The sequence below is a fragment of the Amblyomma americanum genome, chromosome 4 (genome assembly GCF_052857255.1).
Source record: "Amblyomma americanum isolate KBUSLIRL-KWMA chromosome 4, ASM5285725v1, whole genome shotgun sequence".
NCBI classification, from domain to species: Eukaryota; Metazoa; Arthropoda; class Arachnida; order Ixodida; family Ixodidae; genus Amblyomma; species Amblyomma americanum.
This window is the reverse complement of record NC_135500.1, coordinates 194,638,190-194,656,431: the sequence shown is the minus strand read 5'-3', so window position 1 is coordinate 194,656,431 and position 18,242 is coordinate 194,638,190. Positions and strand designations below refer to the sequence as shown.

General features: G+C 44.5%; 1 protein-coding gene across 2 annotated transcripts in view; it reads left to right on the top strand.

Annotated features, from left to right (window-relative positions):
- The first annotated feature begins 58 nt into the window (after window positions 1–58).
- LOC144128948 (PHD finger protein 21A-like) overlaps window positions 59–18,242 on the top strand; it is a 29,187-nt gene continuing 11,003 nt past the window's right edge. The window contains exons 1-8 of one of the 2 annotated variants that reach the window (XM_077662770.1): window positions 59–494; window positions 931–963; window positions 1,186–1,251; window positions 2,804–2,902; window positions 6,777–7,079; window positions 7,525–7,839; window positions 11,297–11,489; window positions 12,177–12,286. In XM_077662770.1, the coding sequence (XP_077518896.1) occupies window positions 441–494; window positions 931–963; window positions 1,186–1,251; window positions 2,804–2,902; window positions 6,777–7,079; window positions 7,525–7,839; window positions 11,297–11,489; window positions 12,177–12,286 (1,173 nt within the window). In that variant the 5' untranslated portion in view covers window positions 59–440. Of the gene's footprint in view, window positions 495–759; window positions 848–930; window positions 964–1,185; window positions 1,252–2,803; window positions 2,903–6,776; window positions 7,080–7,524; window positions 7,840–11,296; window positions 11,490–12,176; window positions 12,287–18,242 lie in introns of those variants that run through there. The other variant, XM_077662771.1, reaches the window with a different exon arrangement.

The window sequence follows — 18,242 nt, the reverse complement described above, 5'->3', positions numbered from 1 at the left end:
AAACTAGACAACAGCAGTATTAAGCTGAAATAAAGAAGTTTCCCCGAGATGCGCGAAATAATTTCACATCCGGGCACAGATTTCGGGCACTGCCTGATCACTACGCCTACACTTGAGAAGTAGTCCCTCCGCACTCGTCGAAGATTTTTAATTCCATACGCGAAGACAGCAAAAAAGTTTAGAAAGAATGCGGACCAGTACGTCCTTGGCCGTATAGCAGCAAATGTTTGGGTATCAGTACGAAAAATTGAGTTTGTACCAGTCAGCTGCAGTTTCAGCTCGTTTATTCGTGCAGCGTCTTTACCCAAGGTAGGACGACGGAAGCTCAGCAGTACTTTCCGACTTGATGTAATTTGTGTAATCTGTTATACAAGACTTGTTATTCTGCCGTGGGGTCGAGTGATACACAAGCCAAGCTGGATGCCTTTCAACTGAACGCGATGGAGCTGCAAAGCCTTCAGAGTCAACTTAAAAGTGCCATCCAAAACCATCAGGTAGTACACGGCCGGACGATGTGTGTCTACTTTATCCCGAGTTGATAAATCTCGTCTTGAAAAAAACAGGCAGTGTCGATCTGTGCATGTTTACAGAAGAGCTCGATCGTGGCCCTAGGCTGTCTGGTGCTTAGTTGTATGGCAGTAGCGTTGTCTGAGAACGTTAGTCAAGCTGCGTAAGTGCATTCTACAGTGCTATCGGTCGGTTCAACTTTGTTGTCGTAGTTTTTTCTCCAACAGCCGTACTGCTGTGGACTTTCGTGGCAGCCATGTATCGGGACGTGTACACAAACGTCAAGTTTTAGAATCGGCAATGTGTTGTCGACATCGAAGCTTTTTGCATGATATGCTTGGTGCGTTGAGTTTGTTGCGTCCAATTAATGGGTGCGTAGGGGTTTCTTGTTGCTCATACAACATTTCTGCCTTCCATTTTCAGATCGTGCTGTCAAAAATGCGCATTGATCCTCAGGTAGGCGCTTTTGCTTTATATATTTTGTTTTCGTTCTGTGATCCACTCTGTGCTGCTGCGAGTCGCTGTGACTTCGAAAAGTGGCTCTCGGGAGGTACGAAAGCACCGAGTACGCGACGCAAACTCGCACCGGGATCCCCGAAGTGTGCCCTCATTTTTTTTTTCTTTTTTGACGAAACCGCAAAGTTGCTTGCGGGCGCTCAGTGTGTCTTTTACTTGCAGAATTCGGCCCTGCAGAGACAGCTCCATGATTTACAGGCCGAAATTATGACGCTTAGCGACAAGCAAGTAAGTAATCATGTCCAGATTTATCGGCTGTTGTGACCTTGGCGTGCTCTGCTAGCCTGCGCGGCGCTTGTCACAGCTCGGTGGTTGAGGTCGGACCGTGAACTTCGGTGTTTCAGTTGCGCTTGGCGTGTCGCGCGAGCCGCGGCACCCTGTCGCATTAACTTCTCGTTATTATATTGAGGAAAGGCGTTCAGCTGTTCGCGGACAGACACAAACTATGGCAAATTCAAGGCCTGGGACGTCACCAGCGCCGACAGTGCGCCTGTCTTCCTTGCTCGCGTGTGCTTGTAAACATTGCCATCGCATTTACTAGCGGCCACTGTCTTCATTCGATAGGTGTGCGTCGTTGCACTTGGCACTTAGCCAGAAATAACGCCTGGTTTGTATTCATGCTTTGCCTCTATCGTGAAGAATTGTGACGATCAGCGCTAATATACTGCAGATGCAGGCAGTCGATCGTTTTGCTCGTGGCCATTATTGCTTGGCTTCCAGCTGTGGATGCGATCGCCATTCTCAAAGAAAGAATGTGCATTTTTATGTAGTATAATTAAGCGCCTGTGCTATTGAAAAAATGATCTCACCTAATGTGCTGCATTTTTGGTCTTACTGTTTTCGAACAGTTCTTTCTGTTTAGAGCACGCGTTGGTAAACAATAAACTTTGATGCCCTTGTTTGAAAACGTGCTGATAAAGTTACAGTTCTCGGATAATCGGCTGTGTTTAAAGTGTTTTTATGGTGACTTTGTTGAGGCTTAAATAGTAGTGTAGTGGTTTTATTTAAATACACTTTTCTTGGAAAGGGGTGCAGCAATTTATTTTTGCATGTTTGTGTACCCTAACGTTTTTGTGCTGTAAATAACTTGACCTAATATTGGGTTGTAATATAATTCTGTATAATATAATTCAATTCTGATGCCATCCTGGAATCAGGACTAGACATTGCAAGAAATTTCTTGAATAGTTACATCATATAAAAAGTTAATGTTTTTGCATACATATTGGTTGTGGCTCAGTTCACACTACTGAATGAAGTTTTACTTATATATGCAACATCTCCTGCACCCGACGCGAGCTGTTTTTTATTGACAGTGTCTCTATTGAAATGTATTGTGAATTTTGTGTTTTCAGTGTTGCTTGTAATTTGCGTTGTGCCCTATATGGTACCATGGTAGCCTACGAAACTAGTTCAGCACATGAGCAATACTTGCTGGAGACTTTATTAAATTTTGATGCTTGCATTGCGTGCTCGTCAGCCACCATACATTTTTATCATTTATGGGCTAATAGCATGCTGGTCTGGTGCTTATGTCTGATGTGTAGTTTTAGCAAGTATTGCAGTTTTAAATTAACGAGAGTCTGACTTCCATTTTGGATGAAGTATCAGCAGAATACTGAGTCTTGCACATCTTTACTCACGGTGCAGCGTGTACTAGGGAGGGTGTGCCACAAGATGTTTGTTAACTGTAACATCAAATGTGCTCTGAAAGTTGTAGTGATGATATGTGTAAGGTTAAGGCAGAGATCATAGGTCATTTCTGGCTTTGTTTCAACAGAAACAAGTGGTGCAGCAATTGAGGTCTGAACTGGAGAGGAAGCAAAGTTCTACAGTGCTGAAGATATCTCACAATGCTCAGATCCTGCCAAGAGGCATGGTGAGTTGAGCTGCTTTTTTTTCAGCCCTTGCAGCGTCTCTGTGAGCATCACATTCATTTTTTTGCTTTCTTTCTCATGTCATTTTGCTTTAGTGTGTTTCAACGATGGTTTAAATCATTTACTCATGTCAAACCAACCGCACCAACAATTAACTTTCTGCGTGCTATGCAAAGGGGACCCTCTTATAAGGTAGTTCTCTGAATTCTTTCTGTGAAGCCAGTTGAATGGCATTTAGATGTCTCAGTTTCCATATTTCCATGCCATAAGCAGTGTGTTCCTGAAAATGCTGTTGCTGCTCTTAGGATATTCACTCATTGATCCCGCGATTTAACTTGCACCATATCCTCTGACTTGGCATGGTGGCGCCGGCACGCGGCGACCATCGGAAAACCCCTGCGACCTGATGTGAGCCGCTGCCCCCCCCAAAAAATGGCATGTGAGCAGTATAGCGCTTTCTCAGTGCAGAACCTACATTCAGGTGGAACACACTTTTCTTTTCTGACCATGTCATTGTGTGTAGTGCAGTGAGCACTAATCAGTGTGTGTATATACAGAAGTAATGTTTTGTGCGTAAACTGCAATGTGGAAGTGTTCAGAGACAAGAATGTGGGAACTGTGTTGTGATATAATTGTGAGAAACTTATGAATGTGAACAAAGACCAGTGACTGTGTGTGAAGGGTGAAGGGAAGCCGCTGATGGGAGCCATTAATGCTGTTGCTTCATGCTCTTAAAGGCGGAGCTCTAGTGTCCTTTTATTTTTGTTTTGTTTTCTGAAACCCCAGCTCCTCTATGATCTGCAGTGAGTAGATTGCCTGTGTTCAGTTTTTTCAGGGACTGCCTGACTAAGCATGAATGAGGATTTAAGGGTAGGCAGACACGCAGCTACAGTGGTCTTTGTCACATCTGCTGTTGGTTCCATCGTCATCACTTTTTGGTATTTCAGTGGCTGGCACTGAAGCATCAGAGCATCTTCAGTGGCCTGGTCAAAGCTTGCTGGTCCAATTGTGAGAGAACTTGCAGATTGTTTATTGGATGACGCTGAAATGCCTACCAAACTCAGTGCCCGTTCCTAATTCCGGTGTACATGAAGGTGGAGAGCTGCATTGGTTAGCAGCAGGCAGTAGTGCCAGTTGTAGGTACAAGATTTTGCAAGCCTTCCTCTGCGTAGACTGCTGCTGGTGGCATAAGTGGGGTACCAGTACTAGATCAGCATCCCGTCACCTGATAGGGTACCAGCACCTGAATGGATATTGGTACCTTACAGAGGGAAAGCACAACCAGGCTTGCAACCTAGCTCAGCATCTGCAGCAGAAAGCTTTCATTCTGCAAGCTCATTTAATACATACAAAGAAAGGCATAATACTAACTTTTTCTCCCTTGAAACCCTGCGAGCTCCTTTTCTTGAACTGCCATCGTGGTGGCTCGGAGGCTGTGGCGTTCGAATGCTGAATATAAGTTCACAAGTCTGGCCCGCAAGTCTGCATTTTGATTGAGGTGAAGTGCGGCAATGCCTGTGCACAAAGTTTGGGGTGGAGGTTAAACATCCCCAGCGGTCAAAATTGTTCTGCAGCACTCCACTCTGGAGTGCCCGGTAGCCCGTAGCATTGCTCGAGCAATTAAAAAAAAAATCGATTTTTCTAAATCCCAACCTTTTCCTGAACGAAATTTCATAGCTTTTGTACTATTACTGCACTGCGAAAAGCACCGACTCAGCCTCACTGAAAGGGCAAAGCATTTCGCAAATTGAAGGCCTGTGTCAGAGGAGATTCGTGTTATCAACCTCTGGTAGCATCTGGTCTCACAATTACTCATGCCGCCATGTTCACCTGTCTCAGTGGCTTAACGGTTAGGGCGTTTGGCTGCTGGGCACCAAATTGCGGGATTGAATCCGGGCTCCGGCAGCTGTATTTCAGTGCAGGCAAAGTGCAAAATTTCCCATGTGCTGTGCAATGTTAGTGCAAGTTGAATAACTCAAGGAGGTCGAAAAGAGATCATTATCCATGCTGTATACACCACAACTAGCTGGCTGGTGAGTAGGGGAAAATTAGCAAAGTGCACGATTCAGGGGCATGGTAGGAGACAATGGTGCCGTTTGATTAAGTAAAAGTTCTGCATTTTGAGGCGTTGCTCCACCTTGTTACACCTCTCTCTCAACCGGGAGGCTCAACCTTCTCTCCAAGCATCGACTGCTAGTGTAGTGTTGTTCATTATCGTTACCTCTTAGGACACTTATTGGTTAAGTAGGTTTTTTTCTCTGCATGAAAGGACATGAACACAAAACCATGCATAATAAGTGTACCTAAAAATGTGTTCTGGGTCCGCGACGGGCAAGTGGCAGTTCCTTCACTGCTGTAAACACGCAGACCACACAATGCCCGTCCTCCCTCTCTAGCCAGTGCTACACAACCCAACAATAACTTTACAACCTACCTTTTGCCACTCAACCTCCATTTGATTTTTGTCTGATTGTTCCCTGATATAATTTAATTTTTTTATTAAATGACCATAACATTTTCTTCTATAAGCACCTGTAGCTCTAAATATGCCCATTTCTGTGTTAATTGCTTGGAAATTGAGTGCTCTGGCTGGCGAAAAAGGGCAAGATAAATTATAAGTGACTTTTCACTGCACAGGAGTACTACATTGCTTGACTGAAAAGAACTAGAGAATATGAGAGCACGTTCATACCTGTGTAGTTACAGAGCGCGCTCTTTTTAGTTCTCCACATATACTCGTCCTTTGGCTACCGTTCCTCTCCAGTCTGCCACTCTAGGCGGCCGGTGCCACTACTGATGATCCTCTCTTCGGGTGGCATGTTTCGCAGCACTCACCGCAGATGGACCATGCTACATTCCTCTGCTGTCACTATACTCTCCCCCCTCCTTCCATGATAAACACTCTTCAGATAGTTCCCGTGGCAGACATGCCCCGGTTGCTCATTCCTCACACTTGCCATACTCTCCTCCTTCCACGGTAGCCTTCCTGGGTAACTACCCTCTGGCTGCTTCCCATGGCAACCACCCTCTGGTTACGCTCTCGCCTTCTCCTTCCACGGTCATCATCTTCTGGTTGGGGAGTCCTCCTCTCTCGCCATATCTTCCTCCTCCCACGACAACCACCCTTCGGTTATGCATTCCTCCATTTTCGTCATGCCCTCCTTCCTTCCACGTTAACTACCCTCTGAGTGGTTCCCATGGCAACTAATCGTCAGTTACGTCTACTACTACTGCTGGTACTACTACTGCTACTACTACTACTACTACTACTACTACTACTACTGATGATGATGATGAATTTTTATGGCGCAAGGACATTTGTGGTCAAAAAGCACCATGGCACAGTTTTTTTTGTCCTACTCAAGGTGGGGTCACAGACCCAATTCCCAAGCATTTCATCCTGAATAAGCCGAGCACCAGGGCAGGGGAAGCTTGTACCCATTGTATCACTGGTGGGTACCCGGCGGCACTGGGTATCGAACCCAGTACCTCTCGCATGCGAGGCAGATGCTCGACTACTACTACTACTACTACTACTACTACTACTACTACTACTACATCGACGCGAAACCCAGGAACGGGCACTTAACAAATGCTGTTGTAAAAAAGTGTGCTGATTTCTCAAAAAATAAAAATTGAAAACTGCAATCCCTAACTATAAAGTGCTATAGCTGAGACTGACCTCTCTTCTTTTCCTGTAACTAAATCTCTCTTTTTGAATGTAGAAATACATTCTAGTACTCGTCCTCCATGTATTGGTCATCTGCAGTGATGCAAAAGAACAGACTGTGAATCTAACATAGATTTAAGAGCTCTGACGACGGCTTCTTTGCTGGGATGAGATGTTGAGAAGTGTGCATTACTTCTTACTTCCAGCTGGGTGGCACAGGGGTTCCCGTGAAGCTCCAGGCAGCCCTGAAGGGAGGTCCGGGAGGTGTGTTGCTTCCACAGGTGGTAGTGGTCCCCAGCTGCAGTGGTCCACCACACGGGCCGCCACACGGGCCGCCTCACGGGCCACCACATGGGCCACCCACACTGCTGGCACCCTCCATACGCGTGCCCCAGTACCCGCCTTGCAACCAGCGCTTGGCACCACAGCAGCCACTGCTTCAGCCACAGAATCAGCAGCAGCCGCAGCAGCAGCAGCCACAGCAGCAGCAGCCACAGCAGCCACAGCAGGTAAAGTGTCTGTGTCTACCTGTAGAGCACTGCTTGACAGAGACACCACTAGTGTCAGTGGCACCCACTGGGCAGGCCTGGCGACCTGCAAAGCAACTTCAGAACAAAGACTAGGGGTTGTTCTTTGCGACATTTCGTTTCATCTTCCTTTGTTTTGGTCCTCTGTCATTGGCTGTGTCTTCCCAATGACATGGCCATAGTGGGTGGCATGCAATGGCAGAGACTCAGAAGAAAGGAAAATGATATGTTGCAAAATGTGACCCTCCTAGATGTATTGGACATATCATCAGTGAAGAGGTGTGTAGCTGAAGGAGTAGCTATTGTGCCTGGTAAAACACAGCATAGTTGCTTTGCGTTAGCTACTTGTTGCAGTATACCTTATGCTTTCATTTTTCTGTTGGCAGGAAGACTGAGTGATTTTTTTTTCTTTTGGTCTCTCATTCAGCACACCTTGGTTGCCACCACTCCAGTGCCACGGGTGCCCAAGTCGTGCGTGGCAGTACTTGTGCAAGCGAGCAACATCAATACCACAGCTGCGGGTCTGCTGGTTCCAAACCTTGTCACCAGCTCTCATAATATCACCAACAGCAGCAGCAGCAATAGCAGTACTGGTTGTGCAGTGAGGACGACGACAACGGTGACCGTGACAGCTGCAACCCCTGCCCCTGTGCCCACTGCTGCTGTGGCTCCCCCTCGCAAAGTGACACCTGTGGTTCCCCCTCCGAGCGCTCCTCCTCCACCATCCAAAGAGGACCACCTGGTGAGTTCTGGTGCAGTTCCACATGTCGAAAGCATGGTGTTTCTTGTATTGGTGCCCAGGGGATATAGGTTCTCCCGTGAAGCCCAGACAGATGAAGTGCTTGAAAAAAATCGGCCTGCGGTAGCCACTAGGTGCCCAGAGCAACATTCTAAAGAATAAGATATGTGTCCTAGATTCAGAATGTTCTATAACCTGGTGTGCCCAGCAGCACACAGCACACATGACATACAGACTTGGCAATCGCAAAATTTGCTATGTTGCTGCTGTGTGCACCCACTGCTCTATACCCTCGTCAAACCTGAGCAAAAGTGCGGCTTGTCAGCGTTAATCTAAATATATTTCACAATATGTTCCCATGAATTTATGCAAAATATTGTTCCAACAGTTCCTTCTTTGAGTTTTTTCCATGTGCCTACCAGAACATGGAAAAAATGCCTTAGTACATATATTTAGTCGTTAAATACGTACACAACTGAGTGCATATTTAAATCAAAATTACAAATATTCTCAAGCTAAACTACGAGAAACTTGGGAGCCATTCGTTGACCGGGAACAGAAATCTGATTTAGGCAAAGCAACGAATTAGGAATGCTGTCCAGAGTTTGTAACGGAACCAGTTTGCACAGAAATTAACATTTTTTGTTTGTTTTATTTTTGACACATGGAGCTTCATTTATCCATCTGGGAACAGTGCGTAGGAGCATACTGCCCGCAGCTCAGCTGAAAATGCCTTATACCCTAAATGTAGGTTGGCTCCATGTATGTCTCCTCAATTGCAGATCGTCAGTTTTGAAAAGAAAGAAACAGAGACTTATACGCAGCAATACACGGTAGCCTGCTAAGATTGTTTCTTCACTTGCACAGGAAAACAATTCTGTAGCATCATTTCATGGTCATGCCAGGCTTGTGATATCACACCTGCCTGGGTTTGTTGTTTGCTCCGAGCATAAAAATCCTAAATACTAAAAACTGACCACCAGCCATGGTAGCCTAGCAGCTGTGGCTTTTGGCTGCTGATTTCAAAGTAGCAAGATTAAATCCCAGCTGTGGCAAGTGCATTTCAATGGAGGCTGAATGCAAAAATGCCCGTGTGTTTTGTGATGTTGGCACACATTGAGGGCAGAAAGAACCCCCTGTAGTCGAAATTAATCCAGAGACCACCACTACTGTGTCCCTCATGGCCTACATGTAGCTTCGGGATGATAAAACCCACATACCAAAATCAAAAATTCTCTGAAATGCTGCACCAACTTTATAATAAAATTTATACCTTGAGCTGACTCCCACTGTACTGCTGGCAAAGGAAGCCAGTCCGGGAACTATTTGCAGCTGTCATCGAAGCTGGCAGTGGTGCGGTTTGTGCAGTTTAAGTGTGGGCATTCCTTGAGAAAACATGAAAAATTGAAAATTAGTTGTTGGGGAAAGGAAATGGCGCAGTATCTGTCTTGCATTTCGGCGGACACCTGAACTGGGCCTTAAGGGGAGGCATAAAGGAGGGACTGATTGAAGAAAGGAAGAAAGAGGTGCCGTAGTGGAGGACATAATTTCCATCCCCTGGGGATCTTTAGCGTTCACTGACATCGCACAGCGCACGGGCAGCTTAGCGTTTTGCCTCCATCGAAACGTGGCTGCCGCAGCCGGGTTCGAACCCGGGTACTCCGGATCAGTAGCCGAGCGCCCTAACCACTGAGCCACTGCAGCATTCTCCTGAGCTGGTTTATTGGTGTGCGTGCCAAGCTCAGGAGTTTATTGATTTTGAAATTAATTATGTGCATAATGTTCCGGAAAGGTATGACTGCGTCATGAGTGGCTAGATATGTTACATAATCTAATAAAAAAATTTGACAGTGTCTGCACAGTAAGATGAGTCCGCTAACCTTCAAAAATGTTTACAGCTGTACTGATGAAACTGGCCAGAACGTATATTACAAAAAAGATGGTTCAAAAGCTAGAGAAGGCGCGGTTGTTTGTCTTTTCTTTTGCCGTACATCTTTTATTTTGCACTAAAACACACCAGCATTGTTTGTCAGTGAAGCTAATTTTCTTAACAAGGTGTGATGTGTGGCCATGTTTTAAAGTTTGCGACAACTATTGGTTAAGTCACGTCTGCATTTTTCTTTGCATTGTGATCTGCGCTGAACAGTCGAGTGCCTTTGCCATCACTTCTGGCTCCCTGTTATTATATCTTATAGTGCGGCGGTATTGTACCTTAAAAGTTGCATCATTCCAAGTTTGTAAGACCCTCTTTCAGACTTGTCATTGTGCACCACAAAGGGTTGAAATCAGTGAAGAGTTTCAGTGTGTTCAGACACGAGTTACTTTGGTAGCACAAGAATACTTGTTTGTATGTGTTAAGTTTGGGGGAACTATTGAAATCCTGTTTGAGTTACAGTTGTGACAGCTTCTCTTCGGCCAGCAAACTCATTACATTTTGACAGCATGGTGCACTGATCAGCGATGGACACACTCTGACCGTACTGTTGGAAATTTCATGCGCTTTCATGTTGCTGTGAGGCCTTCTGTCATGGAGAGGAGAAACACAGCACTGGCAGGAGCACGTGGCCAATTAAATCCGTTCAAAATTTAGTAATGATGAATTCGCTAGCACTGGTTGCATCTGGTGGCATGGGATAGTGGCATCTTCAACAAAGTTACAAAAGAGGCTAGTTGTTATCGCATACTGATTAGGATTTAAAATTGCTCTGTGTCATATTGTTGTTCAAAGCTTGTCGAGCAGGTGCGAAATTAGCCACTAGGGACTTGTTAAGATGTCTGCACATGCATAACAACTATGTCTCACAGTAACAGTTGGTGCTGTCAAAGCTGCGACAGGTGGTCAGAGCCTGTATTCTGGTAGTGTCATCTAAATGGGCTTGTCTATATGGGTGGGACTTAAACTGGGCATGTCCTTTTGCTTGTGGAAATGGCAAATGCCTTAGTCACCGCCATGAATTACGTTAGTTGCATAGCAGGTTCCACTGCTTCTAAATCAAGCACAGCCACCTGTTTCTGCTTTTTAATGACGTAACATAGATCGCACGTATTTATAGTGCACATTTTGTTACACTTTTTGACCTGCAATTATTGATGCAGTGGCAAGTGCAGCTTGAGCCGAGACGACGTAACAGGAAAGAAAGGTTAGCTCACCTCTGCATTGAGGGCTCCAACCAGTTGATGTGGGCCGAAGTGGATGTGTCCATTTTAGCAGTAACCTCCGGAACTTGTGCCTAGGTTGCCTTACCTACCCGCCAGATTGCGAGATGGTCCCTACCAAGCAACTGGTACCGAGCTGCTGGAAGCACTTGTGGTGCCATTGCCCCCTGCCAGAGTGCAGTTTCATTCTCCTGTATGTCCTCGCTTTATGCCTTCCACAGCTGGGGAGTGACTGGCCTGCGTGCCATGGCACTTGGCAGGTGTGCACTGTGGGGAAAAATGCGGTGTGCGCACGTGCATGCAGAAGCTGGAGCTGCTCGGTGCCTTGGGCCTGATGACTCGGGAGGCCCTGCGTGAGCTCCAGCATCGTCGGGGAGAGCGCAAGCGACGCACCACTGCCAACCCCCACTTTTCCAACGCTGCCCTGGAGGAGAAAAGGCGCAACGCGCTGCTCCTGCTCGGCGAGAACCTGGCCTCCGGCAGGAAGTGCCAAAAGGGTGCGTGTGCCACCTCCTCCTTTGCCACCTTTCTTCGCTTCGAGTGGCAGTCTCTGTAATGAAATCGAAGCAAATTCTTAAGGCGAAACTCTCCATCCGTAAGGTCATCAAGAGTTGTTCTTGAGAAATCATTGGATATGGTGCAGCACATTCTCGTGTTGTGTTGTAGATGTTTCATGCTGGGAACTGCTCGGCAGCTGCACAAACTGGTACGGATGGAAAGGAGGAGCATTTTATCATTATGGCCTTAAAATTGGGAATATAGATTTACAGATAGTCACGGCAAGTCATTTTGTCAGCTGGCTAGATTGCTGAGACATGTAATAACAACTCTGAACTCTGAGGGCTCTGATGACATTAGTAGGTATCTTCAGAATGAAGAAACAATTTGTAGAAATAAAATATGATCATATGTGAATGAACTTTAGCCCTGTCAGGCTGCACAGTTTCTTGATGGTGTAAGCTATGCTGCAATGCATCATAACGAAAAATAGAGAAAAAAAAGGTCTCCTGGTTGTGACCTTAGGTTTATTGAGGCTTTTATAGCTCTGGGATAAAATTCATGCTTCCATGTTTACGAATGTCTCTTATACTTGTGCTGTGTAACATAGGTGTATTGCATAGAAAAAAATAAAGGTCACTGAGGACACTCTTTATCGTCATAACGCTGGAGTTACTCTCTTGCAGTACGATCACGTATCGGATCATCCACACCTAGTTCACCCGAAGCATCTTCGAATGAGACCACTCCTAATGGCCACTCCTCACCACCACCTTGCTGTGACACTGCTACAAAGGTACGTGTAACATTGGCATCTTGGCAAAGTTTATTGCTCTTTTGGTACTTTTCCTTGAAACATGTTTCAGGTTGTGGAGAAGAATTTCTTTGGTTATACTTTACATACTGTATTTACACGCTCATTGGTGGATGCGTAGTATGGGCCGGCCCTCTAACTCGGGGACTGAAAAAGAAAAAAGAGTAAAAGTTGGAAAGTGGTATTGGTCGATCAGTGGTACAAAGTGTGTCTAAAAAGTAAAGATACAAAGGCCAGCATGGCTATCGAAAATTTTTATTCAGCAAAGGTTTAACTAATTATTAATTGTGTTACACTTCTTTATTTTTCTACACATTTGTTGCCATTGTCCAAACCCATGGTCAGGCTGGGGACCAGGTTTTAGATGCTATGGTTATAAAAATCTCCCCCCTGCAGTGCAAACTACATCATGGCGTCTTTTGTAAGCTCCTATTTATTGGTGAATTGTTTCCTAGCGAGATGTTCCTTCAGAAGAAACTGGGTGCCAGGCCCGGGTGTACGGGGATGCTCCAAAAGCTTCCACTTGAATCTTTCCATAAGTGATGTCACTGCATGTGCGGTGTGCACCGAAGCATTATCGTGAAGCAGGCATGCGCCACTTGTCAGCAGACCCCTCGTTTGTTGTTTGTTGATCGCCGTAGCTGTTCCTAGGTTTTTCAGTATGCAGCAGCATTTACTGTAGTGTCCGGAGGCGTAAAGTCAACAGGCAGGATGCCATGTTTGTCTCGGAAAGATGTCGCCATCAGTTTGATGTTTGAAACTGCAGTCTTGAATTTGTGCTGTTTGGGGAAATATTTGTGGAGTGATGGCTGTTTGGATTTTATTTTGCGGTGGAAAACCTATGTTTCGTCACTGGTCACTGTCAGCTCCAAAAATTGGTCTCCTTCTTGCGCGTAGCACGTGAGATAGTTCAGCACACATCCCATCTTCATCGGTCAGCATCTTGGGCACCGATCTTGAACTTCTTTTGCCCTAGTTTTTTTCTTGCGGCCTGATGAATCGCGGTCTTCGTCACTTCGGCAGCGTGTTAATGCAATTACCTTATTGTCACTCGGCTATTCATGTGAATTTCTTCTTCGATTTGGAAAACTCGCATGGCCCGTGGTTTATGTCCGCAGGCCCGCGAATAGAAGGCTGGTGGGAAAACTGCAGGCCAGGATTCTGCAGTAGTCGCCAGGGCAGCAGCAGCACATATCCCATCTCTCAGCATCTCAGGCACCGATCATGAACTTCTTGTGCCCTAGTTTTTTTCTTGTGACCTGATGAATCGTGGTCTTCGTCACTTCGGGAGTGTGTTCATGCAATTAATTACCTTATTGTCACACGGCTATTCAAGTGAGTTTCTTCTATTTTGCAAAGATCATCGGTGAAAATGGATGGCCTCCCGCTCCTTTTTTCGTCATGAACTTCCATTCTGTCTTCCAGGAGTACACAGCATCGCTTCACCTCATTCCGCTGTTTCGTAATATTACTATAAACATAAACGACACAAACCTGTCTGTGAACGTCCGCTGATGGTTCGCCTGCGGCATGCAAAAAGTGCGTCACGGATTGCACCTCTCATTTTGCGGGAGTCGAGATCTCCCGCAGGGATAGCACTGAAAACTGGAGGGCAGAAGAAAGCATATGGTTCAAAGTGTAGGACAGTGCTGCCACCCCACAGCCAGCTTTGTAACTTAGCGGCTGGCGAGCTATATATTCTTGCTTTCAGGATATGCCTCATAGTCCCAGGCTGCCAAGATCCAAATAGGGACACTGATTTTTGGGACCAAAAAGATGACCCAAAAGTTGATTTTTCTGAAAATGGCATTCTTGAAGTTGAAATTTACAGCTATTAATCTCCAAGTCTACCTACATTTTTCTTGTGGAATCAGTATTTTGGCCATAATATTGAATTTAGATAATAACGTCAGCTGAATTGGAGTAAGAGCAGACGATAAATTGGGATGCATATTTTGAACACTTGGTTGCTGTGATACGTCGATATCTCTGCATCTAGCACAGATAGAGATGTTATGATTTTTTGTGAAGGGAAGCTAGAGGTGCATTTTTTTGTGATATTCTAATGTTGATGTTGTGATGTTCAGTCAGGCTCCAAAAATTTGATTTTGCAAAGTTTATCAATGCTTGGTAAGCACATCTTGAATGTTGATATTCCAAGCGCTGTAAAATTACTAATAAGGGTAAAATGGAAAAACTGCTTTGAGCACTTGAGCTCTTTGCTCGTTAGGCTATGTTGCCTTGCAATAAAAATTATTTTGTATTGAGCTATTTTTTTGCACTAGGGCACTAATTACTCACTAGATATAATTATTTTGAACTAATTTGTTTATGGAAGAAGTATTTGCATATTTGAAATCAGCATAAGAAACAGAGAGAGGTGGTAAAGTGTAAAGAATAGTGTCACGCTGTTTCGCCAGTTTCTGGCGCACTTTTCAGCAACATCAAAATCACATGCTGGCACTCAATTTTTTTTATGTCTCCGTATGTAAATTGGTGGCGTTTAAATCGTATTGAGAATGATCACCGATGTTCGGGAGGCATGACTCGCTGCACGGCTGAGGGACTCGGGAGAAGTTTAGTTTCTGCAGTGATGCCTTCAAAGCACGCGGTCGACACAGTGATTGCATAGTGAGGCTTCATTCTTAGCTGCGTGTCTGCCTTTCTTGAGAGTAATTTGCGCATCTCTCTTGAAAAATGAAGGGCGAGTGAAACGTTTTGGTTTAGTTTATGAGGGGTTTAACGTCCCAAAGCGACTCAGGCTATGAGAGACGCCGTAGTGGAGGGCTCCGGAAATTTCGACCACCTGGGGTTTTTTAACGTGCACTGACATCGCACAGTACACGCAAGTGAAACCTTTGCGCAGTAATAGTGGCAACCACTGCTGTAGCTTGTGAAGGCTCGAAGGTGGCCAGAATTCTGGACTGTCTGCTGTTTAGTGTCGTTGGTGTTATTCTCCTTTTATGGTAAACTGTGAGACATTTCCAACCAAAACTATTTAAATTTAAAACCGCGCAGTATCGGAGCCGGTCCGGCTCCTTCTTCAGGGATGACAGGGGGGGCTGTTGGCTTATGTCTTTAAGTACATTGTTTCTGAGTGTCAGCTGGGTTTGCACCTCTCCCTTGACGTGATTCGCGTATTAGTTGGACACTGAATAGGAAGGGCGTGATTTTGAGAAAAAACAGGTTGACCTGTACATGCACATGGGTAAATACAGTAGCTGTTGAGTATTTGTTTTGTTTCCAAACATTGACATCTTTTAATGCATGCAGTATTGGCCTTCTTATATAAACAGCCAAAAGCCTTGCCATCATTACTAAACTGACTGTGTGCTTTGAGTAATATGGTGCCTTATTTGACCTTGTTATCCTTTGACCTGAGGAATAAAATAAAGGTAAACTGCTACCTGCCATTGCTGGTCCGGTAAGTGGTAGTATAAATAATGCATTGCTTTTGAATGCAGCCAACAATTTTGCTGCAGCCAAGTGGAAAGACTTCGCATGAACCAAAGAAAAATAAACAGAAGTTTTTCATGTAATGAAATTTCGCTGAAGAATGCCGCCTCTGCTGGAAGCATTAAAATTAGGGGTGTGCGAATATTCGAAATTTCAAATACAAAGCGAATATGTTTGATATTCGATTCGTATTCAAAAAATTTGATATTTGAGAATTTCTGAATATTCGAAAATTCCCGAATACTCGCCAGCGATCGTATACTGCGCAGACTTTCATAAATTTGACCGTGGCAAAACCACTATATCTGGGCAAATTAGGCACTGATCGAGTTCACAATATAGAGGTCCTGTTCCTTTCCTTCTCCGTCGTTTATCACGTGGACCGATTGCATTCCAATGCTGCTTGGCTTGACCTCGTGAGAATTTCCGCAAGTGGGCTTTTTCACATATCACACGTGCCACGAACAAGATGGCCGAAGGCCCGCATCAAACAATCACAACACGAAATCGTACTTTTTTTTTAAATTCCGTAATGAGTTACATATTCAACGCCCACATCCGAAGAATGCGTCCTGTCGCCTTCATAACTCTCCGAGCATGACCTTCGCCATCCCGTTTTGTAAACTACGCTATGCGGGAAAGCCTACTTGCGGAATGTCACGGAAGCCTTCTGAAGGGGCGCGTCGGTTGTCACAGTATGGCAAGCGATCCTGTAAAAATCTCGCCTATTTCATGGTGCATTGTAACCCGTACACCTCCTTAGTGGGCGTAACGGCAGGTGCGATCAGAAGACCCCTGTTGCTAGGTCAAAAAAGCAGCCTGGCCGCGTATTTTTGGTTTCTGAGCTTCGCCGCTGTTCCGCGGCAACTGCAACTGCCGGCCCGCGCATTTGCCGGTAGTCCAATTCCAGCTCCGCGTGACTTTTGGACGCCAACTGGCGCGTCGCAGGTTATTTCTTTTACCTTTTTAGAAACCGTCTCGCCGTTCGGACACCAGTGCGTGTTCCCCGGCCCCTTGCTTGCATTTGTGTTGTTCTTCCAGCACACTAAAACGGACGGCTCGTTACGGGCTTACAGGTGTTAGCGCGATGAAGCCGCCTCATAAGGCCTTACTGCATTTTCGCATTTTCGGCAGGTTTTTTTTTTTTTTTTTCGGGGAGCACTGTTAATTTTATAAACCGAGGCCTTCGGATGAATCGGGCATTTCTTCTGGTCCCTTGAACTCGAAATGAATGAGGTTTTACTAGTCATCATGTTATTTTTGTTGCATGTCTTGTCATTTTATGGATTTTGTTTTGCATGACCTCATTATAGTTTGGATACTGTTATGCTGTCTAATCAAGTAGTATACATTTCTGTGCTCATCACATTTTTTTATACAGTACTGAGGCAGTCTAGTTTTGTTTATTTTAGTTGCAAAGACCATACACTATTTTAAAAAAAATAAGGGCAACAGCATTTGCTTGTTTATCATTTTCTGAAATTTTTTTTGTACTGAACAGATATTCGATATTTGATTCAATATTCGAAGCCATTTTTTCTTCATATTCATATTCGATTCGTATTCGAAAATTTCAATATTCGCACACCCTTGGTTAAAATATCATATATACATTCAGAGTTTCAAAAATTAACACCGTCACAGTGTCATCCAAACTTTAATTGGATAATAATTTTTTTTGTAATTATGTTCACAAAGGTCTACTCTATGCGAGAAGGGTAATAATTTATCCTTGTGTCCTCAACAGCTGATCAGAATATTAAAATATTTATTCAGCATGTTGACATGATATCCATTTCTAGAAAAATGCAAACTACATTCAACAATATGCATTCAGTATAAACAAAATTGGATAACTCTATTGCACTCCCAGATGTCTCAAGACCCATTTCCAAAGAAGTAGGAGCATTTAATTGACTCATTTGGGCAGAGTACACTCATTTCTTAGACTATGAAACCTTGGGAATAACATTTCACTACGTTCTTGTCAAGCTTTTTGTATCAGTGAATTGGTGCATTGTGCGGATACTCAGCTGCTTTACTCACAACTTGTGCTGGTCAACTGTCAGTGATGAAAAAAAAAAACCATTGCTATGTACCTTCTTGAATGTTCATTGTTATGCATATGTAAACTTAAACGACAAAATAACCTGATTACTGTGTTTTGTTTCTAGAAGGGCTTACATGTAGCATGCTTATTAGCCTATTGACATAAGTTGCAGCTTTCTTGAATTTTTTCTCCGTTTTATTTCTGCACCTGCAAAAAAAAAAAAAAAAGGAAGCAGCAGTGCAGGATTTCTGCATCAGGCTGGAAAATTTGCTGGGCTAACACTAATGTGTGATTTGCTTGCAAAGCTACACTACACATGCATTTGTTGCATTTTAGAATGTTGCACAAGACATTGTAAATGAGTTGCCTAGTGGAATTTTCCAACATCCTCTAAATAATTTTTTTTTTTGTTCTTGAAATTTTGGTTTTAGC